Here is a 23,424-nt window from a genome sequence, read left to right as displayed (position 1 = left end):
GCATGTACGTATTTCAGGAATCGATCTAACAAACTTTTAACTAGATAACGAGAGTTTTTTTTTTTATCTAGGGCCGTACACGTCTAACACCGAGAGAACTATCTGATATGAGTTTTTAAAATCGCTTTATGCTTTCTCGCGTTCTCACCATCAACTTCACACATACGCGCAACATTCATCCCCGGAACGAGAAGATAACACGCACAATGAAATCACATAAAGACACGCAATCACATCGATATTCGCATTCTCACGTATCGCGAAGTTATTTTCGTTTTCACCTTATTGCCTATGTATATATATATATATATATATCTCTCTCTCTTTAGGAACAGTTCTCTTCGAAAACGTTTATGTCGACGAGACGTCGTTGAGGAAAACAAAAGGAAGGGTAGAAAGAAAAATTATTTCGCTACTTAAAATGGAACGTAAAAACTTGTAGAACAATCGTCGCGTCGCCCGAAAGCCTCAGTCTTGGACGAGGACGAGAGAAAACGGAAATTCGATTCTGATTGCGCCTCGGTCAGGCCGCGGGACGATTTTCGCTGGATCAATGTTCAGTATCGATCCCGCGAAAGCCGAGCACGGTTCGACACCGTTGCGACAATAAATATAATCAACGAACAAAGCGCGCTGATGATATTCTCGACGTGGCTGCGAGGTGACCGTCGAAGGAGGAATGTTCCCGATTGGAGTACTTTATTCCAAGGATAGAATCGATTAATTTATCGGTTTCGATTACGATCATAACAGTCTTTAGTGAAATGCAGTTTCTACAATTTTTCTAATTTAAACGATTCCTCTACCTCGATGGGCACATCGCGCGATGCAAAATCAGCGGCTTATAAACCTAAACAACTTTGGCATTTCCTTAACCTTTAAAAACATCTGCGATAATAATTTAATATCGGAATAAAATAATGAAAGCGGCGCTTAAACTCACTGCAACCGTAATGATAATAGTGACAAATGTAATAATAATATAATGATAATAATAATAATAGAGCAATAATAGTAATAATGACAATAATAATCATGTTACAAAACAATAATAATGTTAATAATAATAAAGACAATATAATAAGTGTAATAATAATATTAATAAAGGTAATAGAGTCGCCGATAATAGGTATAATTACATTGTACATAGGATCGAGCTAGAATTTATAGGTACTAGCTTCTCTTTTCATCATATATTACTTAAATCGAATATTCTCAATTATCCTATACATATTGATATATGTATATATATAACAGTGGTTCAAATATCGATGTTTTTAAATATGTACATACAGAATCATCGAAGTTGCCAGTTCTCCTTATGTGCTAAGGAAATCGATGCATTTTAAAAAGACGCGTCGGTTCCATTGACGCGTTCTTACGAAGCGACGTCGTGTAATGTACAAAAAGACTGCATTCCAATTTGTCCCTATATAATACACGGCCAGTGCAGATTTTCATAATATTTATATATATATATTACGTTATACAATATGTATATATATATATCTATTATTAAATAAATAATCTTCAAATGCGATAATAAATTTACGAACTATTGTTCGTTATCTTATTTATAATATTTATATTCTTTGTATTTGCATTTCTTTTTATATTTATATATATTTATATATTTATATATATGTATATTTATTCATTTTTTTTATCTGTATGTATATATATGCAGCTTTATATTTATAGTGTCTTTTCCCGTCATTTATAAACTATATTTATAGAGACATATATATATAATTTAAATAGCTGTGTGTGCTGAGACTCGCAAACTGGTAACCATTTGTTTGTTTTCTAGTGGGTTAAACGCGGAGTAGGGTTTCTTGTCGAGTACCTACTTTCTTTATCTGCTGCCTTTTATTTTCGTCATCTGTACATCGCCTTCACGATTGCATTCTCGCGATCGCGCGTGAGGATTCTTTCTTCCTCGAACTCAGTCGAAACTCCAGCTATGCTAGATTTTTCAGTTCTCGATAATTTTTTTTTACTACTTGATGACTCGACCGACCATTTCCAGGCCGTTCGGTCAGAGATGCTCGAGATCGTGCATCGACCTACCACCCCTCCTAATCCCGAGAGGTAATAACCTCGGACATTTCGCGTCAAGAGATCCTTCTGAGGTCGCGCCGTCTCGATAAAATCCGATCTTGCGAGACCCACAGTTGGGTTGTTCGTCTCTTTTTTTCTCGAGGTCCCCGAAGACAAAAGATTCCTTCATCTTCAGTATACCGGATAAGGCGGCCTGTGCGGCCACAACGGCGGGATTGGCGGTAGGCTTCCGTTCCAGGATCAAGTATCCTTACTACTAAGTGAAGAGTCTTCATCCTTGATCACTGGGTACGGAATGTCCAACTTGGGGCCCTGTTGTACCACCACTACGCATTTCCTCATGTGCTTTTCCAACGTGCTCGGCACCGAAAATGGCATTTCACAGAAGCGACATTTATACGTGTCCTTGCCGTGTCGGCCATGGGTCTTCATGTGCCTGGTCAACTTCGAGCTCTGGGCACATGCGTATGAACAGAGCTCGCACTTGTACGGCTTCTCGCCGGTATGCGACCGCCTATGCACCGTTAGATTTGAGCAGTTCTTGAAAACTTTGCCACAATACTCGCAAGTGTCGTTTCGGCCGCTCCGCTCCTTCTTCAGCAGCGGACTTGGCAAGCCCTGGAGCGCTAGAGTGGACGTCGTTGCCTTGCTCGCTTTACGAAACTCATTATTCTCCAGGTAATGCGGACTAGGTAGCCAAAGACCTCCGAAATCTGGCCCTGAAGATCTAGGAAATCCCTGACCAGAAAAAATATTCGGCGTTGTTGAGGAGTTAAAATTCGTGGGCGAGAGAGCGCTTTCCTTCTCCTTGTTATTATTGAGCGTATTAGTGAGGTTGCACGGCGAATCAGTTTTGAGGAAACCGCTGCGATGATTTTCTTGTAATGCTTGTCGATAAGCTTCTGAGTATTGAGCGATGTTGCTCAGACCAAATTTCTCCATGAGATCGCCCACCAAACTGGCCGGCTTCTCCACCCGACAACCACTCTCCTCGCCGTTCTGTCCTTGAGTAGTGCTTAGGTCCTCCGGTGTATTTTCCTCTGCATCCTCCCGCTCATTCTTCTGCTCGTTCTCCTCCATCTCGTCCAGGTCCATGTTTTCATCGCAGCTGGACCCATCGTCCGGCACCGTTTCAACACTGCCTTGCGGACTGGCGGCCGAGTTCAAGTGCTCTTGATGTTCCTTCCTCATGTGTTTCCTTAATTCGGTGAAGCTCGCTACTTCAATGTCGCACACTTCGCATCTCGTCGGTGTACTCTGGCTGTCTTGCGTGCTTTCTTGTTGCTGATATTGCCTTTCTTTGTCCCGATGACTGCGACGATGAACGATCAAGTTTGATTGGAAGCGAAATTTTTTGTCACAGATTTCGCACGTGTACACCGTCTCCGATGAAGAATCATTAATAATTGGCGTGGAGGCTACTGGTGGGCTAGTCTTCTCGCTGTCGGTCGAATTATTATTATTATGATGACCCACTGGGCTTTGACTGTAACAAGGCGGCGAGTTCTCTTTTTGATGACCACTGTGGGTTAAATTCGCGGGGTTGGCTGAGGCCGGACTAGGCGGTTCCACTGACTGTGAATGGGGTTGAGATTGTTGCTGCTGCGATTGTTGTTGCTGTTGTTGCTGCTGCTGCTGTTGCTGCTGCTGTTGAACACTGCTGGCGACAGGGACTGGCGGTACAGATGGTACCGGTGGAGGAGGGGGATTTGTCGTAGGATTACCGCTAGGTGTAGGTGGAGCCGCGCCTAAGGACGGATTAGCGAGGCTCCTTAGGCGCGCTGAGTAAAAATCCAGGTTCGCTTCAAGTGGTGGTGGGTGTGGTTGGCCTGCGAGGCCACGGCCGTGCGACAGTTCGGCCAGGTTCGCCAGGTTCCGGGCATTATTTAGGGAATCCAATGAGCTGCGTACCAGTGGATCCCCCAGATTTAAACCATCCATACCGCGAAGCGGGTCACCCAGGTTTTGCAGATTCCGCGTGGCCGTCTGCAGCTCCTGAAGACCTCTATATCCCGCCAAGGGATTCAAGGTAAGGAAGTCGGGCCTGAACATGGGCGGGAAACTTCGTTCCAAGTGTTGAGGTAGCCTCAAAAAACTATGAAGAGGATCGCCCACCAAGGACGAGGTCTGAAGCTGTTGTCGGCTACCACTACTGCCACTCGTGTTCGTACCGCCGGAAGAGTTCGCTGCCGAGGAACTTCCGGTAGATTTGCCGCTTAAGTTTAGATGATTTGGCGGACTTAAATGATGCGCGTGCGTCGGTGTAGGCGTCGGTGGACTAGGCGCCGGAGTGTTCGACGACGAGTTCGCCGACGAGGAGGAGGAGCAGTAGAGACGGGCACCGTGCATGCTCTGTACATGCTGAAGCAGCTCCCATGCTGAGCACAACCGTCGAGAACATTGCGAGCACTGTAGCCACCTTGGTTCTGAAACAGACAACGATGTTGTGGTGTTAAGACTTAAGTTCATTGTCTCTAAAACAAAACGAATTTTGTTTTAGCATTCGAAAAATTTAAATATATCAAATTCTACAAAGTTTATGAAAACGTTAAAATTTTATGGATTCATCGTTCGTGTATAATTGTAAATTAAATTCTTTCATGTGCTTTCGTGAATGTTCTTTTCATAATTAATATTAATACGATATATATGTATATTACCTTGTAATACTTTTAAAATTTTCCAAAAAATGGAAAAGTTTATGTTAAGATAAAACGTAAAAATCCTCGTAATTCTTTCTATTAAACGTACTCGGTACGTAGTAGTACGATTATTTTAGAAATTGAAGTTTATTTTTGAATGAGAAAATGAGAGAGGGTTGCGTTGACGAGGCTAATATAATTCGACGGGTTATAGCTACGGATAAGATGATTATAAGGCTCTAGATATATCGTAATAATCTGACGACAGGATTTGAAGCTGCACGGTAATTTCGCGAGCATGTGACGACAGCTCGTAAAACCCGCACGTACACATATAACATGTGCGCGTACATGCCTTCGAGCAACGCTATCAATTTTCGAACCACCCTTAATTTCGCGGAATCGGGACTGAGATCGGACTTCGACCGATTGAATTCGGAATTCAAACGGCGCGTCTGTGTCAAATTGCGGTTCGGGCCGGCGAGTTGCGGGGGCTTAAAAATAATATCCTCGTCGAGAGACGGTTGTCGGGGAGCGCGGGAGAGGATCGTTGGGCCAACGGGGGTCGGTTACCACGGCATGCGGCTGAAACTGACCCTTAACGACTTCTCGACCCTCCTTCCCTATGGCGCGCGCGGAAGCTTATGATGCGGGAGGGACGGGTTTTGAATTTCAATGTTTTTAATCCGGAATATCAGATTTTCGGCCATTTTTCACACCCCGCTTAGCACAGTAGACGCCCGTCGCGCGAATCTGAGGGCTTTTATTAATTCGACGTCGCCTTGACGGTAGGAATGAGAGAGGATTGTTGAAAAAGGGAGAGAAAGGCCAAGGATGCACGCACCATGTGCTTAAGGGCGACCCTCACTTTGCGAGTAAAAGCACCGTGGAACATTACCCGGACAGCATATTCTCTCGAATCATAATACCGGACGTCAGGGATTGCAGGAGAAGATTTACATCTTAAGAAACACTACGAAATCCCTTAAAATATTAATTAATCATTTTTATGAAAATACTTTCATGCGCGTGCGTATAATGTATTATTTCTTTTTTTATTTAATTCTTCCCTTTTTTTCAAAATTTTGTTTAAATAAAATATGTATTTTTTTTGGATACGTGGATGTCTCTGAACAGAAACAATTTTTTAATGCAAGTACAATTTTTTACAGAATAAAGTACGACTTATTCAGCCGTCTTAGTACCAAAGGAACCTTTTGGCTGCGAAACTTTCCTCAAACTACCACGAATTTCTTTCTCTTTTAATTTGGCAAAATCAGACCTGTCGAATTTGAGAATGCGAGCGTCTCGCACAGACAAATAAATACGCACGCGACATTATTCAGGAAGAAACTTCTTAGACGAGATAAATACGAGCGCGTTGTAGTGGGCAGGGGTATACTTCCTCTTGTAAGAGATTAAAAAGTTCGGGACTTGTCTCCTCTCCTCCCCATTGTACCTCACTGTCTCGCAGTACTTGGACGACGGGAGGGAAAGTCAGCCGGAGACAAAAGGCTGGAGTAAAATAAAGTGGTCCTAATTAAATGGCCGTTCGAGATACGAAAAGATCTTTGTTAGAAATAAAGCTCCGAGATCGTTTTAAAGCTGAAGGGTCGCCAGACTGAACCATCCTTTTTGTGTATCATATTAGAAACATTATTTCGATGAACATTATGACAAAAAGTTGTTCTTTTTGGTAGTAAATAATAATATCCACTGATTTATTCTAAATATATAATAATCTTCAAAATAGTAAATTATGTAGAAGATCTACGAGTCAACGATATTGTTTAAAATTATAAACATTTTAAACATTATTTGTATTTTAAATATTAAACAATATTATTGGCTCGTAGCTTTTCTAATTTATTTTGAATTTTATTCTCATTGAGAGCCATATTATTATTTTATGTATAATAATCTATTTAACCGATATGATACGAATGTAAATATATTTTTAATGAGATTTCAGAATTTTATTTCCTCACTTTTGTACGATTATAATTTTACATTGACGTGAAATTACTCAGAACAGTTCGTAGAAGTGGCATCTCTTTTAAGAGATCAGCCCGATGAGCAGGATGCGAAGACAATGAATCTTAAATAAAATTAGGAACAACTCGTCGCGCGCGTCAACGGGTAAATGATAGTTTATCTCGCGACAATACACAATAGAACACATTTCGTTGTATATAACAAGGTGCTAAGTAGAATAACGAGCCCGACAGTGGGCGAGAGACTTTTCTTCCTCGCCTTGCTGACCTTTCACCAGGATTACGCTTGCAGCGTTTACGCGTCACAGCAAGCATGGAATGAAAGACACTCGTTGCAATCTCATCTCATTGACGCGCGTGATTTTTTGATTGACAGAAAGAACGTGGAGAAAGTCGCAGAGAAACAAGGCACAAAGATCGCAAATGAATAGGCTAGATATCCTCAACGATTTCCTGATTTACTAAGAACTTTGTTCAAGAAGAAAAGCATGTATTAAAAAATGAACTATTTTAATTTTTTTTTTGTGTAATCGTATTTCTAGCAACTTCAACTTTAATACCTCAACTTTTTGTTCTCAAAGAAATGGGCTCCACTTTATCGCAAAAATTGTACAATTAAACTGTACTTTTGTAGAAGTTTCATAAAAAAAAACTGTTACTTTTTAATTGACGTTTCAATTCTCAATTCAATTTCCTTTCAAAAAACATTTGTTATGCTTAGATATAATATTATTTATTTACATACTTTTAGATAGGCAATAATATTTGTAAGTTGTTAATATTAAATACATTAAATATTTTTATAATTTAATAAAAACTAATATTCTGAAAATATTAAATTTATAAGAATCTAAAATTTTATGAAATCGTGGCATTTTTTAAATAGCCTTTCCTTTTTCAAAATTTGTTTGCTATAATTCTCAGTTCAAATTAAACATAAAAGAATACGGAAATTGCGTACATACATATGTCAAGGAAAAGACTGTCGTTCGAAATGGGTAAAAACTTTTCAGACTTCGAAATTTTCTCAAGTCGTCTTCAGTTTGATTCTTTGACGGAAGGAACGTGAAATACAAATTGGTATGAAGTTTTGGTTCCGGATAAAAATTAAAACATATGTGAGAGAGAGAGAGAGAGAGAGGAAAAATCATAAAAGAGAATGAGGACAAGACGATCGGGTCATCCTGAAACAGGCGTCAGAACCAAATGGTAAAGTGCGAAAATTCGGTGTATTGTTTTATTCGAGTATTCACTATATACGCTACTTTTCTTCGCCCTCGTCCTTTTTCTTGAGCGGCCAGGCGGTTCTTTTTTTTCCCTAGAAGTCGAAAATATTGCCGACTTCCCCGGGGAAGGAAGATGCCGACGGGAAGACGAGAGAGATAAGCAAGTGCTTGAGCATAATAAAAGTGTATTGATTCACGACCCAGCGCTTTTCATATGCAAACCTCGCGGGTAGCCATCTGTTAGGATTATTTCTCCAGATTTCATGACCATGTCTATAGGAAATGGCTGGCTAGCCGGTTGTAATTCGGATGCGCGTTATCGCTCGCGGTGATTTTTTATCGGATAAGCACAGAATTTGATATGTTGCACAATCGTCTTGGCGTATCACACAATAGATTAGTGCGTAGTTACAAACTTTTCTTTCAAACAAACTTTACTTGTGTGAAAAATAAAGATAGATGTAATTATGACTTATGAAGTTAAAATAATTATTAAAATTCTCTCTTCAATTTAATATTATATTATAGATTTGGTTACCCTTTAAAGAACACGCGTGAAAGTAAACAGTAGAATAAAATTATTGATCGACGAAAGAGACAGAGAATATGTGCGCATTAAAATACAATTTGCGTACAACTTAAATATTTTTCAAGACACGTATATTCGTGTAGAAAAGTTTAAATGTCGAAATAAGATTGGCGTACACAGAAGGGCCACCAGAATCAAATGAACAATATGTCTGTACATGAGACTCGGCCCTCCGACGATAGTGACCGACCGATTTTCTCCAGAAATTGCCCGACAAATTGGTCTATGCGACGTTTACGGGCAAATCGTTCGGAACACTATTGTTTAAGAACGATTCGAGTCCCGGTCATCCTACGAATACTTCCTTTCAACCCTTTTACGGAAGACTTAACACAAACTCCCTTCTACCAATTTTTCTCAAAATACAATACGTTTCCATAGGCTTTTTAAATTTGTCCCTTTAAAATGTCAAAATACAAATGTAAATTATTTTTTGCAAAATTTAAAATAAATATAAAAGGCTGAATAATTTTTATTCGACAATTAATTAGTTATAATTAAATAAAATAATTGAACGTTAAAATAATCGATATGTAATATAAGCATATTTCGTTTTATCTAAAAAAATATATTTATTTATTTATTTAAAAATATATGTATATATTTGAACTAACAAATACCGATGAAAACATGTAATGGTCAAGCTGGATCTTGGATGCTGCGGTACTTATTAGTTTAAACTCTCATGGTCCACAATAAGATTTGATATTGTTTGTATATATTTGAAATTTGGTATTTAAACTGAATCAAACTATTATAAATCTTGAACGACTCTAGAGTTATAAAATTATATCTTTTCCGCCATATTAATGCTTCAAAATTTTGTACACAAGTTGAAAAAGATCATTTGCGATTACACATATGATCGTAAGTGTTATGCCTAGTTTTGTGCATACGAGCAAATTTTAATCGTGTAAAGGACATTGTATCGTGCTCTAGGAAATCTTTTTGGACAGAACATCTGCCGCTCAATGACGTCATGATATACACACGCATGCACACACAACAACACACATAAAGGCCTTTAATCCGGAATGGCGTGTGACAATATTAAAATATCGATTAGCTAACGTATGCGACGTATGCACTTTGTCGTCGATACAAGGGCTGCACTTAAAAGGGACAACGCACAACGGATTATGTCCACGTGGATAGTTTGCGGGTGATTTTAATCATTTTACTGGACCTATTAATTAAATAACCAGCTGAGATAAATATTATATCGCAGTAACGAGATGTTGTATGTTTAATATATACCAAAAATAATTTTGTAGTGAACAAAGGAATTAAGTAATATAAAAAAATAACAGGATATATGACGTGACCTTTGTTACATCGAATGTCAAATACACTTCAAAGAAATTCAGATAAGTTATGTCAAAACTACGAATTAAAGTTATCTAACTTCTCTTTCGTAATTTAAATATACATATACAATTCTAATAAAATGTAATCAATTATCAAAACAAACATATATTGCATCATTAAAATATAAAAGATCGCATATTATTGCCAATAATATATATCCGCCAATAATATCATGTAACCCTAGCATGCAGATTTTTTCCAGTGAATTTTTATTTACGACCTGTTCAACCTACCGCAGAGTGTCGCGCGACAAAGAACCAAAGCTGTTAAAATCATGAATATGTCGACCGGTACGTTTCCAGCCTCTAAACGAATATTCGAATGGTCGCGCAACATACTCCTTGTGGTCACTACCATTTCGCGATAGGATTGGTCAGACTGCTCTTCACGAGCCTTTATGTCCTCCGTTACTCAGTTTGTCCGTTCCAACCGCAAACCTTGCGAATGGACCACTCGCTATTAACCCTTTCAGAGAGGGCTGAATCTCAATTTATTAAAAGAGTTTATTATTCGAGTTTTTCATGATGACTTAACACAAGAAGAACATGTTCCTAAAGCGAGACAACAACAACAGAGAATGTATAAAATTGAATTTTTATATGTCATAAATACAATCAAATGTATTTGTAATTACGAGTATACGTTTAATCTGAAAAAATTGAGAGTAATACAAACGAAACATAAAAACGCATAAGAATGTTGGAAGAACTGGAGCGAAATCTAATATTATCCATCTCTCATCGAGAGAGATCTAAGAGATCTGCCTTTGCAGGTACTTCGATTTTTCTGTAATACAGTATACCACCGAGAGAAAGAGGAAAACGCGGATGACGGACTCGTTTTACGACACAAGGATGTAAGGAAAAAAAATTAATCAAAAAGCCACTCGACCTGGTAATTTAAACGCGTCGTAGCGTGTTGAAGTCGTGTATATTGAACTTCTGAGCTTTGTAAGCTTTGATGACGTTCTTCCTCTTTCTCTCTCTCTCGTTCTCGCGAGCTTTCTTTTACACGGAACGCGCGAGGCAAGAGCAAAGGAAGCGAGAAAAGCAGCTATTGGTAAAGAAGAAAGAAGGTAAAGTACGAACTGAAGTAGTCGAAACGGGAATAAACTTCTCAAAGAACCCGACATATTGATGACACACGTTGATTTTTATATTAGCACGCACTCATGTATCATTCTTTTCATTCCATCGACAAAAAATATTTGTAAAATGCACGTGATTAAATTTTTTACATAATATATATATTATTTACATTATCAAAATAAAGCAAAAATGAAATAACGGACGGGCATGAAATAAAGTAGGCTGGTTCCGGCGATTCGCGTGATATATAGCCGAAAAAGTTTCTGACGCCAGTTTTTAGGCGTATCGCTCGCACACCGTTCTTGTCGACTTCCTTCCGCGAGAACGGAGGAAACGGAAGGATGAAGGACGAGAAAGTTGCAGGATCCCGAAACCCCGAGCGACAGCCAATTCGCAAGCAATTCTCCGCTCACCTCGGGCGGTCCGGGGAGTCGTCGACTTTGCTAGGAAGGAAAGGATGGCGAGAGAAACGCGGGAGGGTCGGAAAGGAACCATAAAGCTGCCAGAGAAAAACCTCACCCACGGACGAGAATTAATATTCTCAGACAAACGTGACAGATAGATCAAATCTGCATCTCACCGGGAGCGCTGGTTGGTGTCAATTTCGACGGATTATCGCTCCTTTTTCGTCGCCTTCCTCCTATACTCTTCAGCCTTCCCTCCGAACTTATTTCGTCCGTCACGGTTCTTCAACTCATTCTTTTGCGCGATGCTCTCTCTGTTCTCTATTTCCGCACATAACTGAATTTTTCCCGAAATCACGAATTCTTTAAAATGTGAATCTTCTTTGAACTCAATTAGATGAAAATGAAAAAAAAAAAAAATACATTTCTAGAAAGTATTTTCTACTTTAAAAAAAAATTGAATCGTATTACTGTCATTTTTTGTGTGTGTCTCATAGAAAAAAAAAAGGAAAATAATAAAAATATCAGAATTATTGGAAAAGGGAATTATACCGGTTTAAGCATCGAGGGTCCTGGCACATCCTGTCAATGTCACCCCACGTGTGTGTATCTGATACGCATTTTGCTTTACCTGTTCGTACGCAACGCTCGAGACTTGATCATCTAACATACACCGGCACAGCTCACGTCCGCCCATATGGGCACGCTTTCGCGTGGACGGCTCGTGCGGACCACGTGGCCGAACAATAGGACGATTCTAATTGGGCTTTTCGACGTAGTTGTCCGGTGGCAAAAAATTCAACAAAAAAGGCGACAAAAGGGGCTTAACCGGCGAGCGGCGGGATGAGCACGGACGAGGAAGATTCTTATGATCGTGGACCAGTTCGGAAAGGGTTAAACTCTCTATCTCGCTGCTGGAACGTGTAGCTAGCGAAAGGGGTTTGGGGCGAATGCCACAGAGCGTGATGAAACTTTAAAGAGACACCGGTGTGCAGCCACCGACATGCTGATCCTCGGGAGATACAATCCGCAAATTTTAGCCGCCCTCGTTTCTCGAAGCGATACAAATTTATACATATATATATATATATATGTATATTTTTTAGTGGACTCAGGTTCTTCGTTGCAAATAGAAGCAACGAACGATTTAAATAATATTTATGAGATCAATTTTTACTTGTATTATTCAAGAGATGAATTCACATATGCGAATAATACAATTTTACGAAAATAAAATTTTTTATTTATTTAAGAAAGTGAACTTGTTGCTAATATTTTTTAACTGTTGACATTTTTGGGATATTATTCGTAAAGAAAATTTTTCTCGTATACGATCATAAAAATGATTTAACTGCGAAGAAAAATAAAAAATACTAATTTTGGTTTAGAGAACGAAGGCCATTCTACATTGTAAATTCATTACGTTTGGTTTGCACAATTAAACATTGCATAAGAATGTCAAAGAAGAAATATTTCATTCATCGAGAACGTCGCAAATATGAGATCACATCATATAGACTCTTTAAATTAAAGAGCAAAAAATTCGTTTTTAGAATTATTTTATTGTTGCAAAATCAATATATCAATAATAGTTATTTTATTCGTTAAAAAATAAAAGATAAAAGTTTATCTGATAAATTTATATAAAAATGAAGATAGAGAATTATAATATAATAATATATTTTTATAGATCTGGATTTATTTTAAATAATACAATAGTTTTATACGAATAAAATATATTATTCTTTTTTCGAAATTCTTCTGTCTCTTTTTTTTTTATAGTAGTACAATCATTGTACAAACACATGTACAATTGAAATTTTCAAATTGAAAACACAAAAGCTAAGGCAATTTTTCAACTTCGTTCCGATGCTACATAAAAAAAAAACCACGAAGAAGATAACGTAGTACTTTCGTATCCAGGATGTCGCGTCGCCGAATGAGAACGCTCGCGCGTTAAACCCTTCGACATACGACAATGTACCGCTCGACAAAAAGGGGTCAAAGGTGGGGCGGGAGAGGAGGCATGAGGGGCAGGTTCACCCCAATCCCCGAGCGGGCGGTTTAAATTCAAAAATCGAATCCACTGATCCATTGTTCGTGTCCGTTCGGCCAGGTTCGACATCACATGGCAGCCCCCTATAACTGTACTTTAAAACACCCTCTTCCACCCTTTTCGAGCAAACCAACAATTCGCCAAACCAGAAAGATTTCGAAATATATTATAGTTTCCTCGATGCACACTTACCACGATAGGAAATTCGTGACATATTTTCTCGTTTAGACCGTTGCCAAATTCAGAATCTATGATATAAAAGCCGAACGCGAAATTGGGGATTGGAACTTTGAATTATTTCATGACTGAATCTCACGTTGCACATTTAATTTCACAACACAATATAAATTTACTGATTGGTTCTAATAATAAAACACTTCAACAATGATTTATTACTTGAAATGAAATACGTCTAATAAAAAATAATCCAGAGAAAGAGAAGCAGAAATTTACCAGAATTGACTGTGTTCGTGTCGGCGTCCACGGACTCGGTCTTCTGCTTCTTCGGAAGATCTTCTTTGTCCTCATCCGGTGCTTCCGTCCGTCTTTTTGGCGTCGAGCTGGCGCTTGCCTTCAGGTCGATCGGACTTCCGGTATCCGGTCCCGGACCCTGAGGCGTTGGCGGACTCTCCAGTCGGCCACTCCTCTTGTTGATGGGCGCAGAGATGCTGGGTACCGAGTTCAACTTCGAGTCCGGATCGGCAGTCTTCAGGGTGAGGGCGTCCTCCGGATCGGAATCCTCCGGCGCAGCCGTCGCCGGTGGACTGTGGCAACCCTGGAGGGTGCTCCGACAATGATTGACCTTGTGTTCGATGAACCGGACAATCTCTCCGAGGGGGTAGGACGCCCTGCAGCCCCCGCATTGGACGGTGTCTGGGGACGTAGTACTTTGCGAGGTTTCCGCTGTAACAGAGAGAGATACATCTCGTTTAGATGGAATTTTTATTAAGCAGTTGGCGAGTTAGTACGTAATTATAACTCTTTAAATTCTTTGAAATCTCACTCTAAAGAATGAAAATTGAAGCAATCTCGAAAGAAGTAAGCTTTCATTCTTTAGAGTGAGATTCGCTTTGAAGGTTTTAGAGAGAAAGATATACATAGCTTCGAATTTGCTACACTTTTATTTTGTTTAATTCTATTTAATTATATAACTTTTTATATATTTGATTATTATTTTTGTGATAGTAATGTGAACTCTTTTTGAATTATTCATTGATAATGACATCATAAAAATATGAAGTAATCGAAATATTGATTTTTGAAAATAGGACTTTAGCTTTCTGTGTTTGCAAAAGAATATAATAATATTTCTATCGCTGTGTTGTTTATTTGAAATAATTTTCTCTATTTTAATAACATAAAATTACGTTATTAAAATTATGTAAAATTACATGGTGCATAATATTGAATTCTATAATATTATATAATAAACAACACATTAATGCAATTGTGTGGCAAAAAAAGAAACCCAATTATCGTTTCCCGACTTTGACTACGAATAGTGAAAGCAGTATTACTATCGATATGTACATGTTATAGATGCCATTATATAACCAAGTGTAGACATATGTCTTGCGCATTATTCACAGCGAGGCATTAATCATTACGATTTACGATACCTATTAACTGACTGCAGCCATAATCCCGTGATGAGATATCAAAACGAACGATTCGATGAGCATTTCGTTTCGCCGGGAGCCGTAAAACTTATATGTGTATAGATATGCGCGTGTGTATGATAGCGACTAATTGAATTAAGGGAATTAAAATTAGACATCATGTTTATTTTAATGAAAATTGAATAACGAGTTTGAAAACGTTTTCTATGACAGGCTTTGCTTTTCATTTAGAAAAAAGTAAAAATATCAATATAACAGAGAAAGAACGAGTTTACTCAAGTACGTAAAAATTTAATTAGATCGGAATCTGAAAAAAAAGTTTTGTTGTATCATTAAAATAATTATACAGGATACTCAAATTATTTGCAAAATATCAAGATATTAAAATATTTTGCAGCATTGTCATCAACGCTTAAGCGTTCTATATAATTATTTTGATGGTCCAACAAAATTATTTTCAAATTTGATTTAGCATCCAGCTAAATTTTTACATACTTGAACCAAAACCATTCTTTCCATCCATATGTACTGCATAAGAAAATAAAGGGATTCTTTTGTCTCTCCTGTAAAATTTCGATTTCGAATTAAAGTTTCCTTTTTTTTTTATTTTCATGATTCAATCATTTCCTTTTGACGATAAAATAGACCGCAGGCGGTATTCGCCTAATCTAGACACGAACGAACTTTCCTCGTAACAAACAGGACTAATTTCCTCTTACGCAACCGTTATAATTCACCGTCGTCCAAGGGGCAAAGGGTCCGAGGTCAGCCGCAGACGTAACAATTCACTTTTGAGTGTCCTTCAAGAGAAACTACACCAGAACTCCTCGCGACGTCTTATATCCTTTCTCTCATATGTTTCGCGCATTAACATAGAGATTGGCAGGAGTTTCATACATCGATCTCTCCCTCGTCGAGTTGAGTGTCCGTATCTATCCGAATAGGGACGCGGCAAGCTCGCGACGAAACAAGAAAAACTCTCCACCGTCTTGGCAGTCGTTTTCTCTGCTTCCCTCCCCACCCCACCCCACCCCTCCCTCCCCTTCATTCCCGTTTCGCCTTTCGAGTTTCTCCCTTTGTCTCCGTTTTTGTTACGTATCTTCGTCTCACTTTCGTCATGGCGCTTCTCAAGGGATCTTCGCTCCTCTTTTTCGCGCGCTTCTTTTTGCCTTTACACCAACCCCTGTTTGTTTACCCCTAGTAGTTACTGGTGTCTCCTTCTTCGTTTCTCGCTTTCTGTCGATGCGCAACGGCGTTCGATTCTTTCTGGGCGGAGCCCGCTTGACCACTGACCAGGGCGCAAACTCGAGCACGCTTCAACCCTTTAGGATTACATCTTGATCGGTGGGTGGAACTTGAATTACAGTCAGCTTTCAGTAAATTGTAACTATTTTACATATCTTTAATTATTCTTTACTTATTTTTTACTTGTTTCTTTTTTTACGTATAAAATGCTTAGGTTAATTGTTGAACTTATGTATATCGGGACAACATTTTTATAATATAATCGTATGAATTTTTAAATATGTTTAATAATGTGAGTACACAAGTCTCTAAGAGATCTTTGATATTGTGTTTTGCGTGCATGCATCATCAAACATATGAGAATTTATTATGAATACAAAAATTATCCGATCAATCATATATTTATAAATTCTCTCAACATTCGCAAAAACTGATAATATTTCCTACCGTAAAATCATCGCAGCTTAAACGATAAATACATCTCGGCAATATTCCATAACAATTCGTCGATATCACATTTCGATGTATCTTCTCGACAAGAAGCCAAGAACGAGGTTATAAAAATATTTTTCCATAGGTCTAAACGTATCGAGAGTTTCCGATAAGAATCAATTTTTCGACCCATTCAAAATCGGTCCGGACGAGCTGTGAAATTTTTTTCGCGGCTGCTATCTGTGACCTCTCGTTTTTCACCGGAAGAATGACGGTAGCAGGAAGCGAGATAAGTTTGCAAAGTCTCAGTGTGTCGAGACAGTCGAGACTCGTGTTCGAACGAGACAATTGCGCCTCGGCGACGTCCCGCATTCTTCGTAGGAACGCGAGATTTTAATCGCGTTTGTCCGAGATCGTCGTTGACAATCGAACGCGAAAGAAAGGAGGGAGCGAAATAACGATGGTAAAAATCCGATAAAATTTTCGATAAAAACCCCGGAGGTAAGGCGAGGCGACGTCTGGCTTGTGGTTCTGTTGCCGGTGGAAAAAAAGGAAATCGGTCGAGTTGGATACGACGACCGAAGAGAGGTTTAGCGAGAGCGAAAGGAAGGAACGGTGAGTCGCCTGAATGGACGGGCCTCTCGGATCCGTTATTCGCCTACGATTCAAAAGCGCTCGGTTAGAAACAAGAGACGCGCGACCGGTCGTTAGCGACAATGGGCTTTTGTTTTTTCGGGGGCAGATGTTGGACTAAAACTGTCGGTAGCGTAGAGAACCCTCCGCAACCCCAGCGCGAGGACCGGCAGCCTCACGAGCTTAAGGTGAGCGAAGGAGGAAGAACGGAGCAGACACGTGTCTCTTCGCCACTTCATAAATCACCCGCCTATTTATCCGCGTACGTCTTCTGTCATCGTTTAATGTCGTTTTTTACCCGATATGACCGACATTTCGTTTCGTTACATTGCATTTTTAATAGAAAAAATTTTACGCAAATTACTAAATTCTTAATATACATTTTTTTTCTAAGTAAATATTTACTTGCAGTGAATGCATATTTATTCAATACAAAATGATAGTTAAATTAATTTAATGGTTTTTGTATCAAATAAATATATGATTGCATTTAGTTAATGTTTACTTAGAACTACTCAAACATATTTATTAAGATTTAGTTCTTCTTTATTGTGTAGGTATATAAACGTTATATATTGCTCCTTTCTCTAAAAATTATTTTAAAATAGTAATGCATTGAAAACTATACATATATTACTAAGAACATACATATTAATAATGAACAAGCTTGTAACAAATTGTAACTTCTTCACATTGAAATTTTTGGTTGGATGTAAAAAATAAACATCTAAAGAAAAATTTGGTATTGGTATTAAGGATATTTTACATAATTTGTATAGGTCACTAATTTAGAAACATTTTGAAAGAATTTTAAATTGTTATTATATTATATTATAACGACGCAACAAAATTTCATGTGAAAAATAAGAAACAATTTCATTATCAGTTATTATCAGTGTATGGAGATATTAGATTACGTACAATATTTACGGCGCGGTACACATTTCTGATTTTGATGAGGACAATTACTTGCCGCATAAAAATAAACGCGGTTGCATCTGAACGAATCATGTATACTGGAAAGAGGGGAGAGAGGATGTGAATTGCCGAGAAGGAAGATAACGTAAAAATATAATATTGCCCGGCGAATCTAAGTTGGATTGCTTACAAATTGGCCTATACATCTGTAATGTTGCGATCACCAAGCCCGGTGGCCCCTATTGTGGGCGTCCTTGTAATTTCCATCTACGAGTGGGAAGGACGCGTACCAGAATCTCTGCGGGAAATGTTCCGAGGTTATTAGTTTTCCACATTAATTTTCCTTCTTATGTCCTTAGCAAGATACGCCAGATCAGTCGGAGGATCGATCGATTCATCGCGATAGTCGTGTAGAATGCTATCAATCGTCTTTCTTAAACATCCAACGCAGACAAATCCCAATTCTTGATCGAAAATCAATCTAATTTAGATTTTATGATTTGCAATGCCGATCGATGACGTAATCCTTTGAAGATGGATTTAATTCATGATCTTATGAACGTTACGCTATGTACATAATATTATTATATATATTAATTTTTCAAAAACGTAGATCATTTGTCGTAACGTCGAATCGCAGCCTAACATATAATTGCTTATAATTTCACAATAAGACGTTAATTCCTTGCGTTACGTTTGACCGTCGATGGGAACCACGTCTGCTACAATTCACCGTTTTTCCACAAAATTTTCGTTAGAAGGATTCACGCGAGTGCACGTCGCCTGCACACAGAGAAACGAGCGAAGATATCCCGAGGCGGTATCCTTGTTAGGACATCCGTCCTGTCAAAACGTCCAGAGGACACATCGGAGCAATTGAATTACGATCATCCCCAGGGCGAGTTCCGACCGTAACCAATAATTCCATTATCCATTAGTATTGGGTCGCGGCAATTTCCTTCGTCGACCGAGGAGGTATCGGACGCCACCACCGTTGCCGCCGCGACGCGACTTACGTGGCAGCCGCCGATCTCCCAGCGAAATACAGAAACCGATCGGGAAAACGGATAGATTCCCGGCACACGTCCGTATCGACGCGCGCGAGATGGACAGATCCGTGACGCGATCGCAAATATCGTCTTATCCATAATAGAACGTCGTCGCGTCATTTATCGGCGCCTCTGGCACGTCATATTCTCGTAGCTATCTAAAAATGATTTCTCCTCTCGTAATTTACTGTAATCTGATATAATGTAGTGGTACCTGCATTTGACTTTTTCTCATTTAATCTGGAAATTTCTTTCATATCATTTTTCGTAAAAAGTATAAAATACTTTATAGAGAGTGATATGACAAATTCAACACCGAAGAAACATGTATTAAATGCGTTAATAAATATTTATTTAAACAGAGTCAATTAAATATTTACCCAATAAAAAATTATTGTTTTAATTTAATTAGCTTGAACTAACTTTGACCGTTATTGGCTTTCTTCTCCTTGTTTGTTTAATTTAATTGTTAAATATTCATTTAAATTCAATAAATATTTTTTTAGTCGATACTATTCGAACAAATGATTTATTAAACTTTAGAATATTTTTTGCAGTGAAGATATTCCAAATCCAAGCGTGTGAAATCGAAATCTTTAAACATCTCTTCATTACACATGCTCGACGAGTCGTGATAACATTCGGGTGGAACTCTCCAAAATACCGTCCCAAATTATATATCTCCGGTACCTCAGTAGCAAGATCATATATTCACGTAACTTCTTGCAACGCTTCATCGCAGGTTATCTGGTTATATCACCGCTGTATTAATGTCTTGCGCAAATCGCGCCTGATAAGAGATAACATCGCTTGCTTAGAAACTGCCGACTTTGTTCATATCGGCCATAATTACCTTTGTGCGCCATTACTCGTCGTCCTGCGCCGGTTATTACGTTACAACGCGTATCCGTATATTCCTGTCGGGGCCAAATTCACTGTTAGAATCAATCGTGAGGATCGATCGAGCGGTAGGGGATCCGATTGTGTGGAACACGACGCGAAATCGCCGTTCTAGCGGGGCCCTTCGTCCTCGCGAGCGACGCTTTCGTTTAATCTTCGGGGAACGCGGATCGATTCTCATTGCCGTGTACGAGATCTCATTTCGCCCATGTTCGGATGCTGACTGGAGCATCGGGACGTGTACAGGGCCGGCCAAGGGCCCCGACAGGATATCAGAAGAATAGAAAGGACCTACCGGTATGCGCACCGATTGGAGGGGGCAATTTTTATACGAACCCCCACTTTATTTTCTGTTGTCCTCTCCTTCGCGGCCTCTTTCTTTCTCTTCTTTATATCTCTCTACCCTTTCTCTTTCTCTCCGAAAACACCCTTCGTCGTCGAGTTTTTCTCGCGGGGTCGAAGAGTTTTTCGAGTTAACCCCGACATGTTTCACCACCGTACGTTTCGTTCTACTCCGTACAAAGGATCCAAAATGGCGCTTAGTGCGCGGATCGTTTTTTTTTTTTCCTCTCTTACAGGGCCTTTCCACTCTGCCGCATCTCACGTGTGTGTGCACGTCGTGAAAAAACAAGACCAACCAGAAAAACGAATCCGTTTGTGAGCGAGCTAGATTTAAGACAGACCAATGGTAAGATCTAAAGGTCCATCGACCTCGCTCTGACAATTGGATCGATTTTTTTATTTCGCCGTAGGTTTCCTCGAATTTCTTTGGCTACCTTTTTCGATCTAAGAACTTCCCCCTGCTGTATCTTCGATATCACAAACGGTACCTCTAACGGGTTTTCTCTTTTCAAGTGAAATAGAGGTTGAACGTTTTTTTAAGCTGTCGTTGACCTCGCTTTGAAGAGAGTGAGGGTGCGTCAAACTGGATGACCGCAGGTAATTTTCTAAGCGATTTCGAATTATATCTCAAAATTTTTTTTAGATTGTTGATCTCATTTATACTTAGTTTTAAGAATAGTAATATTGAAATAGAGAAAAATAGCTCTCTTATAGTCAGAATAGCATTTAGAATACAATCTATAATTACGTCTTGTAAGAATAACTGTAAGAATATTAAACACACATACAAAATTAAATTAATATATATGCTATTTTATTCTTGCTAATCCCATTCTTGCAGATGGTGTTAAAACTTTATGACTTTAAATTAATTTAAGATACATATTAACAGATATACTTTTATCAATCTCGTAAAAGCGTCCAAGTTTAAATTATTATTGTAACTCCTATATCTGTTAAATACTTCCTTGGATTCAAAATTGTATTCAGATTCATTTCTTTTTGCATCTCTTGCATACCGTCAAATATAAATTATTTACAACAATCATATAATTAATTTCATACTTACGTCCATTTCCACCAATGCAGATTATCTTAATCTCTTTAATCTCGGTTCAATTTACTCTTCGTCTTTTTCTAGTTCTAAAAATGAGAAAAAGATGAACAGTAAGTTAAACCGAGATTGAAGTTAATCTATACATTGGTGGAAACTGGCATTAATCAGTTAAGAATATAAAGGGGATTTAGGGTAATAGTATCGCTACATATTGTGATTTCAAAAACCATTTCCATGATTCACCCCCATAGGAAACTGCTTTTATGTTCAATAAATCGCACAGGATCCTAAACAGTACCCTTCTCGGAAAGTGGAGCGTATCGCCAAGTAGTACCAAAATATCAGCTCGATCTCAAGCCGAGCTATACGAGAATGAGTCCCGAACAAACGGGTGAAATCAGTGACCACCTTGGATATCAGAAAGGCCTCAGGGAGATCGGCAGCCGCTAGAAAACTGCGTTCCACTGTTCCGCGCTCGGCGACCAGACGGTTATGAGAAATATGAAATCTGGTTCTCACGGATTCTGAATGGGGTACAGGCCGTCTCTCTCTCTCGCGCGCGCATAGACGCTCGCCATCGCATTCGCTCCCGCGATCCATCGCTCCACATGCGTATCGTGGGAGGATCTCGAGACCCGCGGGTCGCCCTTTGTGAGCCCGCCAGCAGGACATTGTCCATTGAGAGAACGGGCAAACAGGTCCTAGAGAGAGAGTTGACCTGTCCCTCCCGTCCCTTTTATTCGCGCTTCTTTCAAGAAAAACCCCTTTCCCCGATTTTTCGATCAAAATAAATCATATAGACACGCAGTTATGCGTTCGCGAACATACAGCTGCATTGCTACGTGACATGCGGCTGCTTGGACATCACGCGGACATTCCGTATTCGCGTTTACCTTGTCCCACCGTGCCCCCGCCGTGTTTTCGGAGACTATTTCTCAGGCGTGCATGGCCATGCGTATGGCCTTTAATGCAGCGCGCGATGCGTTTCACCTTTCGTGAGACTCAGCTTCGACGTTTCTCGCATCTTCGTGGACTCCTGGGAAACTTCGTCGTCGTCGCGTATCCAATCGCCGCTGCAATCGTTTTCACAACTGCGCCGCGGCTTTATGGTAGACGTGGGAAGGCGACCGGCGATACGGAACGAAAAAATTCCGCGCAGTTTTGATTTCAAAATTTCGCAAGATTTCATTTGAGCCGACCGATAATGATTAAATTAAAACATGATAATTGAAAAATGAGCGTATTACATGATTGTTATACATTTTAATGTTTTAATTATGCACAAGACGTCTGGAATGATTTGAAATCTCTTTCTTATTAATGTTAATATGAATATAGATAAATTAATGTTACGCAAAATCTGCGTCGGTGGTGACATATATCGTTAAAATCCTGATAGGCCGGCGCTGACATGACACCCCATTCAACTAGGACCGCGGACATGTTTTTCACCCAATGATGATGAAATCACGCACCAGTGGTTCGCTTCCATGTTGGCCCACAGTGCCTAACAATGACGGAAAAACAAACGGCGGGCAACGAGAGCGGCAACGAGAATCGCCAATGAAAACGCGACGAAACGCAAAGCGCAAAGCCGCACCGTGGCTTTGTATTGTCCGGCACCGCGGTTTCACCCTTTTCCTCCCACATCCTCTCTCTCATCTGCTTTCTCTCTCACACTTGCCCGTTAATTAGAAAGTTCTGCGGTAAAGAGACGAAAGAGGGAGGGAGGGGAATAGAGAACGACGGAGGCTGGGGTTTCGTTGTTACATTATTCAAAACGTTCCTCCTCCTCTAACCA

General features: G+C 39.3%; 1 protein-coding gene across 1 annotated transcript; it reads right to left on the bottom strand.

Annotated features, from left to right (window-relative positions):
- Positions 1–2,116: 2,116 nt before the first annotated feature.
- On the bottom strand, positions 2,117–17,096 carry Cph (BCL11 transcription factor chronophage). Its single transcript, XM_018538074.1, is given in 4 exon segments — positions 2,117–4,487; positions 13,882–14,352; positions 16,935–17,021; positions 17,024–17,096. Coding segments are annotated over 4 exon segments (2,817 nt in total). The 3' UTR covers positions 2,117–2,301.
- Positions 17,097–23,424: the final 6,328 nt, after the last annotated feature.

This window comes from Cyphomyrmex costatus, unplaced genomic scaffold (genome assembly GCF_001594065.2).
Source record: "Cyphomyrmex costatus isolate MS0001 unplaced genomic scaffold, Ccosl1.0 scaffold192, whole genome shotgun sequence".
Lineage (NCBI taxonomy): Eukaryota > Metazoa > Arthropoda > Insecta > Hymenoptera > Formicidae > Cyphomyrmex > Cyphomyrmex costatus.
The sequence above is the reverse complement of the archived record's forward strand: the minus strand, read 5'-3'. Positions and strand labels throughout refer to the sequence as shown.